At 39.2% G+C, this 16,142-nt stretch overlaps 1 protein-coding gene across 2 annotated transcripts; it reads left to right on the top strand.

Moving 5' to 3' along the window:
• The first annotated feature begins 261 nt into the window (after nt 1-261).
• LOC109629134 (inter-alpha-trypsin inhibitor heavy chain H3-like) lies at nt 262-10,894 on the top strand. 2 transcript variants are annotated; one of them, XM_020086614.2, is made up of 22 exons: nt 262-423; nt 2,400-2,435; nt 2,593-2,616; nt 3,144-3,301; nt 3,378-3,482; nt 3,578-3,740; nt 3,879-3,989; nt 4,109-4,237; nt 4,318-4,434; nt 4,523-4,691; nt 6,148-6,273; nt 6,406-6,587; nt 6,689-6,874; nt 7,253-7,392; nt 7,521-7,681; nt 8,280-8,444; nt 8,548-8,595; nt 8,868-8,981; nt 9,070-9,271; nt 9,754-9,929; nt 10,015-10,126; nt 10,520-10,894. In XM_020086614.2, exons 1-22 carry the CDS (start codon nt 283-285, stop codon nt 10,656-10,658), a joined length of 2,904 nt encoding a protein of 967 aa, XP_019942173.2. In that variant the 5' UTR covers nt 262-282; the 3' UTR covers nt 10,659-10,894. The 2 variants fall into 2 exon arrangements, with proteins under 2 accessions (XP_019942173.2, XP_069367477.1); XM_069511376.1 differs by having other exon boundaries at nt 2,403-2,435.
• The last annotated feature ends 5,248 nt before the right edge of the window (nt 10,895-16,142 follow it).

The following is a 16,142-nucleotide window of genomic DNA, read 5'->3' on the forward strand; positions in this document are numbered from 1 at the left end:
TTGGCTAAGGGAACTTTTCCCACCTAACCACAATATTGTGCGTGAAGTAAATGCATGTACACCAATGGGCAAGTTGGGACTGGCTAAGCATAACACAAAAACATACACACACATGCACGTCATTTATGAGAAACTACGCACGCCTATTCACATAAACATGCTGCAAACAAGAGTTTTGGACACGGAGGGTCCCTCCTCCTGCACAGTGTGGGCGGAGTACAACTCTTACTGGAAGGCTTGATCCCCACATGCCTCGGATTCCTTCCACACTTGTTCTCAGCCATGCTGGGGGAGAGGCACTTCTGTTTCCCAGGCATGACTGTGTTGTGGAGAGTGCTGCTGCTGTGGGTTTGCGTCTGCATCTGCCTTCCAGCTAAGGCCCAGGGAGCTCTGCTTGTTTCCAGGAGCGATGCTCTGACACAGGTATTTACAAAAGTGATGTGTGCAGCAACTGCTTATATACAAATGTCTGATTTGTTATTTTCTACTTCAGATGATTTTTTGGCGATGAGTATAGCGCTGTTTATGAAAGCATGTATTTGTAGCTGTAAGAGCTACAACTTTCCCAAACAGAATCCTCTGGCATGCAGGAAGCAATTTGCTTAGCTGTGCTTGCAGCCTTTTGTTTGCAGCAGAAAGTAACAAATGGAAGATCTGTGCAGCAGGCATAATTACCAAGGCCATGCAGAAAATCAGAGGAGTGCCACAGAAAATCAAATAAAAAACATGCTAAAGCAGCAGTGACCCAGTCATCTGCAGGAACATGAGAGAATTGATAGCCTAAAAAAGCATTTGAAAAGAGTTAAAAATCTGTGATGTGGGAGGCATTTTAAGCCAATTATCTATGCAGAAAATGCTGTTTGCAGGTGATTTGACTTTCTACCTGTAGGGACAATGAAGCTTCATGAAAATCCTCATCAGACTAAAACAACAGTTTGATAGATTGATGTGCTGTTCTTGAGTTTGTCGCTGTCAATGTCAAGCATCTGGTCCTAGATCCATGTTGAATCTTTACTGCAAGATTCAAGAAGTTTAAGCATCAGAATAGTGACCATTCGAATGATGTGCAGTTTGAATATTTTCCCTCCAATACTTTATTGGCCTCAATTTAAATATATAAAGGCTTGTGTGCATTAACAGTGATCTTCTAGTTGCATGTCACCACCTGTGAGATCTGGTACAATTTGATCACAATCTGGACAAGAGTGTAGGTTTGAGCTCTTTGTCAGATGGCCAAAATGATATACACACCTTTTCCATGCCTTTCCTTTATATTTTCATAAATGCGTGCACACATTTGTATAACATCTAGTTAAATAGTAAAATTTGCTGCAGATAGAATTTTCATAGAAAACCAAGACAAAAAGTATATATAAAGTGATATCACACTCCTGCATGGATTGACTGAAGACATCTCTGTTCATGCTTTTAAAGGTCCAGTGTGTAGAAGTAAGGGGAACTGTCAGCAGTAATGATAAAAAATGTGTTTTCATCACTGTATAACCTGTATAATGTGAAAATACAAATTGTTGTGTTCTTGTTGCCTCAGAAGGAGTCATCTATATCTACATCAGAGAGGAAGAATATAACATATTTCTACATGACTGGACAAACCAAACACTGGTTTTAGAGTCAACCTTTCATGTTTTGACATTATCTGAAGGCCTTTAGGTTTTCCTCAACACTGTTAAGAGGAGATTGTAGGAGGGATACTCAGTTGGCTGCAGTATGCACCTTCACCAATAGATGCCACTAAAACTGACACACTGAACCTTATAAAGCAGATGACCTGTGATGGTAAACATGACCCCTACATGCACATATATTCGTCTGTCAACATGGTCGCCCTTCAGCACAACAGCCTTTCTTCAGTGACCTCATCTGTGCATCAGAGCAAGCGGGTGTTGCACCTCGTTCGCCCACCTCCACAGAACACATTAAGTATGCCACATGTAAAAGCTCTAGAAATCTAGTGCATCATACTCCCAGCTGAAAAAGGGCACAAAGGGGCCGTCACGTCCAAAAGGTTGAACTGAACTAAATTGTGTGGAGCACAGATTTTAGTCATAATCTTCCCTTTCTGCAGGTCTGTCTTTGTGTGTGTGACCTTAACACCCAAGGTTCTTTTCCCACACTTGTTTAACGTCATCTGTCTGATTCTTGCTTCTCGGCATGTTGCAACAAAGCTTCCTTAATATTCTGGATGAACCCGTTTATTTGACATTCAGCTGACATTTTGGGAAACACATAGGAAATGACTGTTCGACTGAAGAAATGTTGAATGTTTGACACATTTGCATTTTTCATGTCAGGCTGCCACCAATGGTTAACTATAAGGTAAATGTCTATAGTGACGTCTAATTTGGTGCACATCAAAGCAACTCTATGCTCTGTTCCAGGAGACCCAGGAAACTATGGAAACCAGGTCAATAAAGGTATTAAATTTAAATACTTACAACAGTTTAAAATACCATTTTACTAATGTTTCTTTCTGTGTTTCTTTTTTTCTTTCTTTCTATTCATGCCTTTCTGCAAAACTCAAAGCGTGCAATGTTAATTAAGAAATTCAATTTGTCTTTTTTTTCTCTATAGAGAAGAAGCACAAACTCTGCAAACGTAAGGAACTCATTTTTACATTGACGTAAAATCGGGACGGGGGTCTGACTAACAACAAAGCTTTTACATTTGTTCATGTATCATATTCAAATCTGAATATGATAATTGAATAAACATGAGACCAAGATGACTGGTAGCTTCTCTCACAGTAGTGGTATTGTTTAGTATTGTAACCAGTTGCGAAATGAAGTCCACATTTCCCATAAACCACATTAGTTCCAGATGCCACTTGTTCCGCTCTCCCCTCCCCTGTGTCCATTGGCATGCTTTTATTTCCTCTATGCTTCACGTGACAATAAAAAGGCTGGAAGAGATTTCTCCATCTGTATTTTATTCCCATCTGCATCACAAGTAATTGTCAGTTCCTGCTTCATGACGTGAAACATTTCTATTAGGGACAAATTAGGTAAGATAACTAGTCTTGCCTATTTGCTGTAATCATAGTGTTTATGACTTACTGATGCTGATGCCTTGCAAAAAAAAACTTGACAACCATGCCAAAATTACACCTCCCTTCATTCTCTCAGATGGTGGAGGTGTACAGTGTCACCGTGGACTGCACGGTGACGTCTCGTTTCGCCCACACGGTCATGACCTCCAAGGCTCTGAACAAAGCAAACTCCTCGCAGGAAATCTTCTTTGAGGTGGAGCTGCCCAAGACGGCCTTCATCACCAACTTCAGCATGTCAGTTCAAACCTCAGGACTTTAAACATGAGCTACAAGTTTCTCTGGGTTTGACACGTTTCATTTTGTCTTTTAGGGAGATCGAAGGTCAGGTGTATGTCGGGCAGGTGAAGGAGAAAGAGAAAGCCAAGAAACAGTATGAGAAGGCTGTTTCCTCTGGACAGACTGCTGGACTGGTCAAGTGAGTCAGTCAGAGTTGAATATGCATAAACCCAGTATTAAAAACACATTGTAACATCAGAAGCTGTGAATTATGTGCACTGTGTTTTATTTCAGGGCCTCTGGGAGAAAGATGGAGGTGTTTTCAGTGTCTGTCAACATCGCAGCCAATAATGACGTGGTTTTTATTCTGACCTATGAGGAGCTCCTTCAGAGGAAACTGGGCCAGTACGAGATCGTGACACGAGTTAAACCGAAACATCCAGTGCAGGACTTTCAGGTTCTACTTTCTATCCTATCTTTCTAATTAACAAAATATGGCAAAAGAGAAGCTGCTTCATTTGTAAGCGCATTAATGATACTTATATGCCACTCTTGATCTGTGTGTGTGTGTGTGTGTGTGTGTGTGTGGAGACAGATTGTAGCAAACATCTACGAGCCTCAGGGCCTCACTTTTGTTCACGCTTCAGCAACTTTCCTCACCAATGACCTGCTTTCCTTGGTGGAGAAAACAGTTATGGACACAAAGGTAAAGGATTACAAATATTTCCACACTTCCGTTCTTCTAAAAACATTATATGATCTTTTAAGTACAATTTTAAGTAAAGATGAGTACAATAATGTCAGTTGAATCTCTCTGTATCTCAGGCACACATATCTTTCTCGCCAACACTGGAGCAGCAGAGAGTGTGTCCAGAATGTGAGGGGAACATAATCGATGGAGATTTCCTCATCAACTACGATGTGAAAAGAGATGAGGGCCTGGGAGAAGTTCAGGTCAGCTCCCAAAAAAAGTATTTAGAACAGCACATGAGAATCACACATGAGTGTTGATTAAATTCTTCACTGCCCTACAGATTGTGAATGGATACTTTGTGCACTTCTTTGCTCCCCCTGACCTGCGAAGAGTCCCAAAGAATGTGGTGTTTGTGATCGACAGGAGTGGATCAATGAGTGGAAGAAAGATGGCCCAGGTGTGTGTGTGGGAGGGGGTAGGCAAGCTCCATACTGCAGGCATCAATCTATGTTCCTCTTCATGTGTTAAACTGTGAACCTTTGCAGACGAGGGATGCACTGGTTGCCATTCTGGAAGACCTCCATGTGGAGGACCACTTTGCTCTCATCGTGTTTGATAACACAATTATCACCTGGAAGGACTCTCTTACCAAAGCAACAAAGGAAAACGTGGCTAAAGCCATTGCCTACGTCAGGAAGATAAGAGACAATGGAGGTATGAGGAAAACAAGTGATACAAACTTTAGTGCAATATGGTTTGTTCAATGCAAATTGATATAAATCCAGTTTGAATCTTTGAGTCTTTTCCATTTAAAGGAGACATATTTTATGCATATTCAGGTTCATAATTTTAATTCGGCTTATTAGTTGTAAATGTTTACATGCTCTAGTATTCAGAACATGTATCACTTTCCTACTGTCCATTGCTGCAGTTCCTCTTTTCAGCGCCTGTCTGCAACACTTGATTTTATCTCCTGTCTCTTTAAGGCCCCCCTTCTTATAAAGACTTTGTTATAGTGCCTTAGGCTTGCATTTGAAAAGAATCTGGGGCATCATGGTTTATTATTATGCGACATCATGATGCTGGTGGGCCGGACTTCTGACGAGGTGTTTCAGGAGCTTCAGGAGCAGTGTCTTCTGCAGGGGGAGAGGAACTCCCTTTTCCGCAGACTTTGGGATTTTTAATTCTGCCGACCTTTTACTCTTACAAAACCATATACAATACACTAGAGGAAACAAAACTGAAATACCTAAATATGTTTTAATCACTAAGAAAATAATTTGTACGGTGAAGAGAGGTGTCCGTAGGGTACAGGCCATGCATCATAGTTCAATAGAGAGTAATTCACAAATGTTCAGGGCCAAAGAGAGTTAGATGAGAAGATTGATACCACTCTGCTATCAATCGTTACAATGTGAGCCCAGGAGAAAGATGTGAAGTTGCCATGGAGACTCAGAACTTACATACCCAGTCAAAAAGCCAACATTCTCTGTTATATATAGGTTTTTGTGCACAGTAAACAAATCAGATATGTCTTGTTGCTTTATGAGTGCCAACTATCAACTGTATATAAAGATGGGTGACACAAATGACACAAAAATATCCTGGATAAGGGTGCTGCCATCTGGTGCTTTTCATATATTTGCAGCAAGATCTATTGTTAAGTCATTCTCAGCTGTCAATTTTTAAAGTGCAAATAACTATCTTTAACCAAACTAAGTGGAAGAATTATCATTTAAACATACAGCAGTGTGATAAGAACAACCTAATATGACAGAAACTAACTTTTTATTTAAAGTATGTTTTGACATTTTAGTTTGGTCTATGTCCCAAACACATAGAGAAGACAGGTTTTATGAGCGAAAATGAAGCCAGCCACCAGGGGGCAACCCAAATGATTTGCCTTCACTTTGGGGCAGCTGTCATGTTGTTCGAGTCTATAGTGCCATCAGGTGGATTTTTCTAGTCTTGGACAGAGCCAGAATATCTGTTTCCCCCCAGTCTTTATGCTGTTTTATGCTATTTTCATATTTACTGAACAGAAATGAGAGGGGCACTGATCTTCTCATCCAATCTCATTGCCAACAAATCAAAAAATGTACTTCCCAAAATGTTGACCTATTCATTTAAAGTTAAAATTGAGGAATTGCTACATAATTTTCTCTCTCAGCCACCAATATCAATGATGCCGTCCTGAGGGCTGTGAGCATGCTGGTGAAAGAAAGAGAAGAGAAGACACATCCAGAGAGGAGCGTGGATATGATTCTTTTACTAACTGATGGGATGCCAAACAGCGGTAAGTTATCTTGATTTGAAAGCTGATGATACTTTAGTCTGAAAGGTCAGAGGTCACTATATCTACAACAAGCTTATATAATGCTAACAGTTTGTCATTTGATATCATGCATGTGTGTGTGCTTGTATACAGGTGAGTCTGTCGCCACAAAAATACAAAAGAATGTACATGCTGCTATCCAGGGGAAGATGTCTCTGTTCTGTCTTGGATTCGGAAATAATGTGGATTACTCCTTCCTGGATGTGATGAGCAGACAAAACAAGGGACTGGCCCGCAGAATATATGAAGCTTCAGATTCTGCTGTTCAACTCCAGGTAGACTAAAACAATAAAAGACAGATTAACAAAAAAAGGGGATGTCTAAAACAAGTTTGATGATCTATCTGTATCTCTCTATCTCTATGCCTTTGTTCCAGGGTTTCTATGAGGAGGTTTCTAGCCCTCTGCTCTTGGAAGTGGACCTGCGTTATCCTGACAATGCAGTGGACTCTTTGACCAAAAACCATTTCAGCCAGTTGTTTAACGGCTCAGAGATCGTGGTGTCCGGTCGGCTGAGCGACAATGACATGGATAATTTCCTGGTGGAAGTGCTTGGCCAGGGGGTATGAAGTTAATTCAAGATTCATAGATATTTATTGTCAAATAATAATCTTGTTCTAACGGACACTGAATATTGAAAACTCGGAGTGACATTGTGAATTTTTGGTATATTGATCAAATCATGACAATCTTCATATTGTACTCTCAATTTTTTAAGGATGGTTGACATGAATAATCTTAACAACAGGTTTGCTTTCCTAAAATTTTCTTCAAATTTCATCACCTGGCTAAAATATGAATTTGTCTGCTACTGCTAGAAACAACCTTTTAAGCATGCTGACATTAGTATTTAAGTCTTGAAGAGTGGCTGGTTTGACTGTAGTCATACTTTTGCTCCCCTCTCTTGTCATCTGTTTTTGAAAAATCTCTTGTTTGTACAGTCTGATAAAGACTTCCAAGTTAAGGGAAATGCCAGTGTGGGAAACTGGGAGGTGACCTACCCAGAGCAGGAGTACATCTTTGGGGATTTTGCTGAGCGTTTGTGGGCCTACCTCACCATCCAGCAGTTACTGGAGAACAGGTTGGTTCATGTTCAGCTTTATATTGCACCTGCATTGACAAGATTGAGGAGAACAGATTACTCAGAGATGAGTTCACATGTCATTATTCAACATCCAACTGATCCCATCTTTCTTTTCTGTCTCCCAGTGACGTTGGTACTCAGCAAGATAGAGATGCTTTAAAAGCTAAGGTCGTGAACATGTCCCTGCAGTACAGCTTTGTCACCCCTCTCACCTCCATGGTGGTAACCAAGCCTGAAACCGAGGACGGACCAGACAGCCCTCTCATTGCTGACAAGCTGACTGAGAGTAAGGGACATGTGATCAGTATTAATTATTATCAGTTCTTTTTCTTTTATTTGCAGGAATAGAAATAAATTGATATAGTACAGGTAGGCTGGGGCAGTACGGTGGTTTGGTGGTTTGCACAGTTGCCTCACAGAAGGTCCCTGGTTTGAATTCCAGTTTTGCCAGGGTCTCTGTGTGGAGTTTGCATTTTCTGCACGGGTTTCTCTAGGTACTCTGGCTTCCTCCCACGGTCCAAAGACAAGCAGATTGGGGCCAGGTTAATATTAGACTGTGAGTGAGAAGCTGAGTGTGAATGGTGGTTTGTCTCTGTGTGTTGGCCCTGTGATATGCTAGCAAACTGTTCAGGTTGTACCCCACTGCTAGCTCAATGTTAGCTGGGATTGGCCCCAGCCCCCTCCCTTAACCCTCAAAGGATAAGAGGTATATATAATGGATGGATGGACAAGTTGGCTATCTGCTTAACTGACTAGTAAACCAGAATATTCATTCTTTGGCAATTTACATCACATTAGATTATTAGAAACCTGTTAAATCAGCATGTGTAAGTAAAATGTGGCAATGGCTTCCAACTAACTTTGTGTTTTTAACTGTTTTACAGGCCAGCGACAGGAAGCAGAGAGACGCCACGGTGCATCTCACCACAGTACATCTCGTCAAGGAGCATCTCCCCTAAATGCATTAATCCAAACTGCACCTCGCCAGAGTTCATTTCGCCAGAGTTCATCTCACCACAGTTCATCTCGCAAAAGTGCAATTCGCCATGGTAAAATCTCTTTTAATTTAATTATACGACACAGCTTATTGACCTCCCTTTGGTAGAACAACTTTGATGATGTGATGTGTGCTTTTATTATTTTTGATAACAGGTTCCTTAGGCTCAAGTCGTGCTGACAGTTCTCGTGCTTATTCAGATGGTAAGCTTCTAACAAATACTTGACTCATCAAAAACAGAAATAATCAATGTTTATTTTTAATTAAAATTAAATCATTGCATTGGCCAGCCGTACCAAACACAATGTGACAGTGACACCTGTAATATTTAAATTATTCCGTTTTATTCATTATCTATCACATACTACATGTATTAAAAGTCAGGGGAAGATCCACAGTGTTCAGACAAATACTGTTACTATCATATTCAAGTCTGACGATTGTATGACATGATTCTTTGATGATGCTTGTGCAGTGGACGGAGATCCTCATTTCATGATAGAGCTGCCAGAGAGAAATGACGCTCTATGCTTCAACATCAACAACAAACCAGGAACCATTTTCACTCTGGTCAAAGAACCAAAATCAGGTTAGTCGCCCTTACTCATTTACCATGTGCTGCAAAAAGAAACAAAACATAAGAAGCAATTCCATGAAAGATTTTCATTATGCTTCAGGGTTTTTGGTGAATGGCCAAATTATTGGCAAGAAGAATGTTGTTCCAAATGGTAACACCAACACCTACTTTGGGCGTTTTGGTATCAGCCACCGGAAGCTGGGAGTGAGTCTGGAGGTGAGCACTCAGGACATCTCCATCTTCCACAATGGCAAACATGTCAAGCTGCTGTGGTCTGATAGAGCCTCTATCAAAGAAAACAAGTGAGTAGATATTATCTAAACCTCATGCACTGCATGCACGTTTAAGATGAGAAGTTTTACAATGATTTAAACAGATATTTGCTATTTTGTCCACAGGTTAAAATGGTTTTATTTGTTGTGTTTATTATCCACTTAATTAGCTCACGTTCATCATTATCCCAGAAAGAAGCAAAATATTAGTATGTGATCTTAAATTATGTTTAATTTTATAAGTCAAGATGGTGAAAATCCCTTGTAAGTTTGAAGGTCTTCTGCACTAGTTTGATGATAAGTTGCCAACCACCAGCAGATGTCAGGGATCACCACTAAATGTTAGCAACCACTAGCAGATGCTAGGGACGAATAATCAGTTGTGGACTACAAGGTGCCACAAGGTGTTTCAGCCTTTTTTGGTATCAGTACTCCTCCAGCTCTGAGCCAAGCTTTGAGTATCATTTTAACAGTGGATAGGATCAAACTCATATTCTCTGTATGTCTTCCAGCATGGACCTCAAGTTAACAAAGAACTGCAGCCTGACCGTCACGCTAAGGCACTTCATTAAATTTACTGTCATCAAACACACAAAGAAATGGAAGAGACGCCACGATCAGCAGGACTACCTGGGCTTCTACACACTGGACAGCCACCACATGTCTGCTTCAGTTAATGGCCTGCTAGGTCAGCAACAGCTATTTGATGTTTTCATGCTTTTATTCTTAACTTTAAATAAATCAAAAGATATTAAATACTTTTTTTGGTCCAGGTCAGTTCTACCATGGGGTTGAGTTTGAGGTGACAGACCAGCGTCCAGGTGACCTCCAGGAGAAACTAGATGCCACCATGTATGTGAAGGGACGAGTAGTCAATGTGACAAGGTGAAAATACACACACACATTCACACACCTATACATACACTTACATTGATGTCCTGGAGACTTATTCTAACCTTGACCATCAGGACTCTTTGCCCAACCCTAACCTTAGCTTAAATCTAACCTTAACCTTGATCTAAACCTAACCTAACCTAACCTAGACCTAAACCTAAACCTAACCTAACCTAACTTTTACCTTAACCTTAAAGCATGTCTTGACCTTAAAATTAAATGATTTATATATGGAGACTTTTGGTCCCCATAAGAAAAATAAGTCTCTATAATGTGACTGTGTAAACAGCTTTGGGTCTCAACAACATGAGTAATACCTGGACCACACACACACACACACACACACAAACACACAACTCATTGTCAGTGTTCTCTCCCCCACAGACACTGGCAGAAGGACTTCAGCCAGGACGTGAAGAATGGAGAAAGTATTCCCTGCTGGTTTGTCGATAATGAAGGAGCAGGCCTGATTGATGGAAGAGCCTCAGACTACATTGTGTCAGGGCTTTTTAAGACAGTTTGAATCTTAAAATTAGAATCAGAATAGCACTGGGGACAAATGGCAGATTCTCACAACTTGCGTATCATCACTCAACAATTATGCACATGCAGAGACAACCATTATTAAAACAACAGGGACAATGACATATTTATTTATAGATAATAGAAAATGACAATTTGTGATTCCAACCGGTGCAACATTTATGTTATTTTTATATAACTGTACAGTTATCTCTTAACAGTAAACTTTAAACTTCATAGCTGCACATTATTTAGCAGACATTTCTTACAAATCAGAGTAATGGCTTCAATAATACAGTCGTGAAAACTTTAGTTGTACTGTACCTAATATAGTACCAAATCAACTTCTTAACATGTCTTGGCAATAAAATAAATATTGCTCTCTGTAAAAATATTTACCTCGTGTCGCTGCAAGAGAGACACTGGATGTGTCGAGGTGAGTTCAGCATATTCGGGTGTCAAAGTTTAAGTATTTGAACTGTGGGTGTAAACCTGGTGGAATGTCATGTTCTGTCAGATATGGGGTCAAACACTCTGCGAAAGTTCAGCGTGGAGTCTCTACAATAAATTAAAAACATAAAAACAAATTACACATGCAGGGGCAGCAGTGGCTCAGGTGGTGAAGAGAGTCATCCACAAACCAGATGGTCAGTTGGTTTGATTATTCTACTCTGCATTTTGAAGTGAAGCGCAAAACATTGAACCCCAAATTGTGGTATGTATGCACAGAGTAGTGCTGTATGAATGGCTGAATGTGGCACAGTAAAGTGCTCTAAGTGGTTGATAAGAATAGAAAAGTTCAATATAGAAAAATTCCCATTGTAGATTTTCACTACAAAACAAAACAACACTCAATGTTTGTTTATGTCAGTATCTGATTTTAAAGACAAGTTGGTGCTATGTTTAGAGTGTTTCACAACAGGTACCACCCATGACATTACAAAATATGACATGTACATCAGTCTGCAAAGTCCCCTAAAGAAAATCAAGCCTCTGCATTGAACTGTACCAAAGTTGATGACTGAGAACCAAAGCTGACACTAGAGGTGAGGTGAGTTTGAAGATGGTATGGAAAACATGTTGGAGAGCCCTACAGCTATGATGTAATTACCTCAACATTAATATCACATGATGAGAGAGAAGCTTTGTTTGTCAGATTATATTAATGTAGTTTTATTTTGGCCGCTGATTGTAAAGTAGGCACATGCTGAAAATAACAGCAACATTTTAGCATATTTAGCTGTAAAATGTTTAAAAAAGCTGGTGTGTATTTTTCAATCTTTTAACCAAATTTACTGCAATAGCTATAGCTAATAGATATTTACTTTTTCATAACAAGTTTATTAAAGATTACATCAGTGCTAGACTTAATATAACATTTAACAACTATATTCAACATTTAGATCTAACATAAAATATATAAGTGTAGTATTCATATTTAGATTTGATATTTAGATCTAGATTTAATGGTTGGATTTAGATTCAATATTTAGATATAGATTCAACATTTATATTTAGATAAAAATTCAGGTTTAAATTTAGACTTTAGAATTTTTTAGACTCAAAAATTAAGATTTAATATTAAGATGTAAATCCAATATTCAGTTTGAAAATTCAATATTTGGATTTATGTTTGACATTTAGGTTTTACATTTGATATTTACATTTAACATTAACTTTATGGGAAAACTAAATATGAGGTACACAGATATTCCCGTAAATCATAAAAATTACATTTTCATGTGGTTTATATAAAGAGGCCGTGTGAAGAGAAACACGTTGGTTGTTGTTTTGATCACAGGGGGCAGCAGTGAGCTCAGTACGACTTGTAGCACTGGACAGATGAACAAAAGAAGAAGCCGCAGAACATAATGTAATTTAGCTAATTAAGCTACACCAAGGTGAGATGTGTGCTTTATTTTTTAAAATGAATCACCAAATATTAAGTTCCATGTTTACAAGAGAAGCGACCACCAGCATGTAGACACCGGTAAACACAGCTCTGGTGAAACATCACCTTAAATAAAGAACAGTGAAAAGCTACCTTGTTAGCTAACTTCGCATTAATGTCAGAGGACTAGCTAAGTTTAAAACTAGCTAAAGCTAATGTTCGAAAAAGTCAACACAACAGACGCAGCACGTATAAAAAACCAGGAGTCTGAACGTGTTGTTGTGTTGTAATGACTCCACAGTGTAGCAGTGTGTGTGTGTGTGTTGCTGATGTAAGTCGTGTGTTTGTTGACAGGTGAGCACCCCGCCTCACCTGAACACACAGGTGACATGTGGACACAGGTATGTTATTCTTCGCCTAACTTAATGATGACATGTAAGTACACACAACTGTGTACAGTAAGACTAGAGTACTTTCAGCTGCTGAGAGTTTAATTAGAATCCGTGCAGTTTTTTTTAATGAATGAAACCTTTGGATTGATTCTGTTTTACAAATCCAATCCAAAACGAAGACAACTTCTCGTGTATGCAACTAATTAATCCTCAGTCATGAAGATATGAATCAATTAATCAGTTTACTTTACCTTTACAAAATCAATTCAGCTTATTGTTTTCTCAAAAGAGATTTGTCCTTGTCATTATCGCTCTGATGAAAATAATAATATACATTTGCTGATGTGTTTTAAAATTAAGCATTTAGGCTAATAAAAACTCAGGGGATTTTAATTGACTGGTCTGTAATGTGTCCTTGATGCACTGTGTGGGCTTGTATTTATTTTAGTTTATTTCAGCTCTTATTCATCATATATAAGTTAACACAGGGTCAGTGGTACAATGAAAAATGTTGGACAAGAAGGATGGGTCAGCTCAGCAAAGCAATAAGATCTTTGTCATAGAGAATAAAAAGTTAAAAAAGAATTAAAAAAAAGTTTGATCTCAATACATTAAAAAAAGATTATTCCTACGTAAAATCTTTTAGATTTGAACTTTTCCCCTCTGCCAATGAGGTTATGTTTTCATCGCTGTTTGTCTGTCTGTTAGCAGGATTGAGGCAAAAAATATAGAATCAGTTTCATTGAAACTTGGTGGAAGATAGGGCGTTGTGTGTTCTCTGAGTGCCCCTCTCGTTTCACTCGTGTTGTGACATCTTCCACACTCATCATTTTTATAAGAAACAGAGTATAGTCCCATGATGTAGATTCCTTCATAACTCCATGCATCTACAACCAAAATAAACCAGAACAAATGAAAATATATGTGAGGTGAGGCTAAAGGTCACATCATGCTGTCCACAATCAGAAGGAGAAAATCTGCAAGAGCAAGAAACTGAAAATAAATAATAAATATTAACAAATTATACATATCAAGCAAACTCATCAGGACAGATTTTGACAATTTTGAAAAAATAAATGATGAAAAGAAAATTACATTTAATTGCCACAAAAGATCAAGACATGGCTTGACCACTTTTATTGTTGGATTGCTGCTTTTTTTTTTCCTTAATTACTTTTGAACATTTTGATGCAGATGTTAACTTCACAGAAGGCTGCAGATTGAATTTAATCACGCTGTGTTTTTGTTTTTGTCTCGCTCTTTCCTCGTAGTCCATGAATACCATAAGAATGTGTAGTTATTGTTTGTACATTTTTTCATTTTGAAAATCTTTATTGTCAAGTAGATTTTATTTTTAGTCAAAACTGAACCCCTGTCACCTGCCTTTCTGTAAAATTCAAAGCTTAATTTTTTTTAGCTGTCTGGATGGTCAGTCTGCTGCTTTAGTTATTGTGAATGAGGCCAGTTACCGATGTTATAATCACCAACTTTTAAATTATATAGAGCTCAGAACATGGACCCTTTCATACCCTCATTTAAATGTATGCGTGTTAATGTATGCATCGGTGGTTATGTGTTGTATTTGCTCCTATGCAGTGAGCCTAGAATTTACTGTCTGTGCGTGATAAGTCCTTGTACTCTAACAACTCACCACTTCTTACTACAAGGCCGCAGCGTTTGTACTAATAGATCCAGGGCAAGTGTGTTGACCCCAGTCATGTCGGAAGTTCAGGAGTTGAGAGGGATTTTCTTAAGGGGGATCTTTGCCGAAGTGTTTGCCTGTGTGTGTGTCTGCCTCTTTGTACATGTGTGTATGTGTGTGTTTGTGTAAGCTTTGCTGATTAACACCAGATGTGCGCGGCTCAGGGTGTCGGCAGTTGCTTGAGAGGGCCCCACTGTACTCCGTTCACTCCCTGATCGTAGAAAGTGCTGCAGCACCTTCTTCTCACATGACAGACAGTAGTATCTGTGGTGTTCATCCCTTAGAACAACAGAAAGTATGAAACGCCAGATCAGTCTGAGATGTTCAATAAGGAGGTTTTGGAGCTTTTTACAGGAAGTTAATGTGGGTCTCCTGCTGCTCCACCAGAGGGCGGGAGAGAGCTGTATAACATCTGCAGTGTCTTTAAACTCAGGTCCCACATTTAGAAGTGACAACTATTTATTTTTCTCAGGGATCTTTGTAATGTTTCCATTTGAAATAAAACACGGGAACATCATGTTATTTACTGTGTTATTGTGTTTCACTTAGAAATTTGTGCAACAGCATGAGGCAGTGACTGATCTAAAATTGTGATTAGTGCTGCATATAAGTATTAATTGTTTAATTGTTTTTGATAGTCTGTTGGATGTGCTATGATTAATGTATTTATAATTTAGTTCGTAAAATTTGAAAAAAAAGTTTTCTGAGCTCAGTCCCAACACAGTCCAGCCAACAGTCAGCAATTCAGTTTGTGAAAATAGATGACAAAAGATCAGCAACTCCTCATGCTTGAGAAGTGAGGATCTTTTCTTTGCATGACTTTAACCATAATATAGATATTAAGATTGGTGATAATTAATTTACTATAGGTCAATTTATCAGTGAATTGTTTCTGCTCTTGCTGTGATTCTTGTAATAGATTAGATTAAGTGTAACTGTAAATTATACTGAGGGCTGGCTGTTTATTACAATTACTTTTTATCTTGTAGAAAATTGACTATTTTTTTCATCAAAGCAGATTTAATAATCAAAATTTTATTATGAAACAACTGTCTCATGAGATCATGATTTTTTTTTACCCAGACTCCTCTACTCTCAAACAGCAGTGCAGTGAGACAACTCAAGTTTGTCAAAACTTACAATTTCACATCCCTCTCGCCGTCATTTCAGCCCCGCTCTCTTGAACCCTTCCCTCCATCTTCACCTCCCAGGTCTCCCCCCCAGCCGTTCCCCGCCCGTCTCTCTACCTTCTGCCCCTGTGTGAATATTTCACATTGCTGCTGCCGCTGGTGCGTGATGCGGGGGACTGAGCGTTCATTGTGTGTACGCAGTGTGGGCGCTGAGGTATGTGGCTGCACGGCGTGTGGTGTGTCGTGACAGGCGTGTGGCCGCTGACGCCAGCCGGCCGCCTGCCTGTCTGTGTTTCTGTCTGTTTGGTTACACCTGACCAGCACAGACATCACCATGCCCTCACACACACACACACACACACACACACAC

Source organism: Paralichthys olivaceus, chromosome 2 (genome assembly GCF_024713975.1).
Source record: "Paralichthys olivaceus isolate ysfri-2021 chromosome 2, ASM2471397v2, whole genome shotgun sequence".
Taxonomy (NCBI): domain Eukaryota; kingdom Metazoa; phylum Chordata; class Actinopteri; order Pleuronectiformes; family Paralichthyidae; genus Paralichthys; species Paralichthys olivaceus.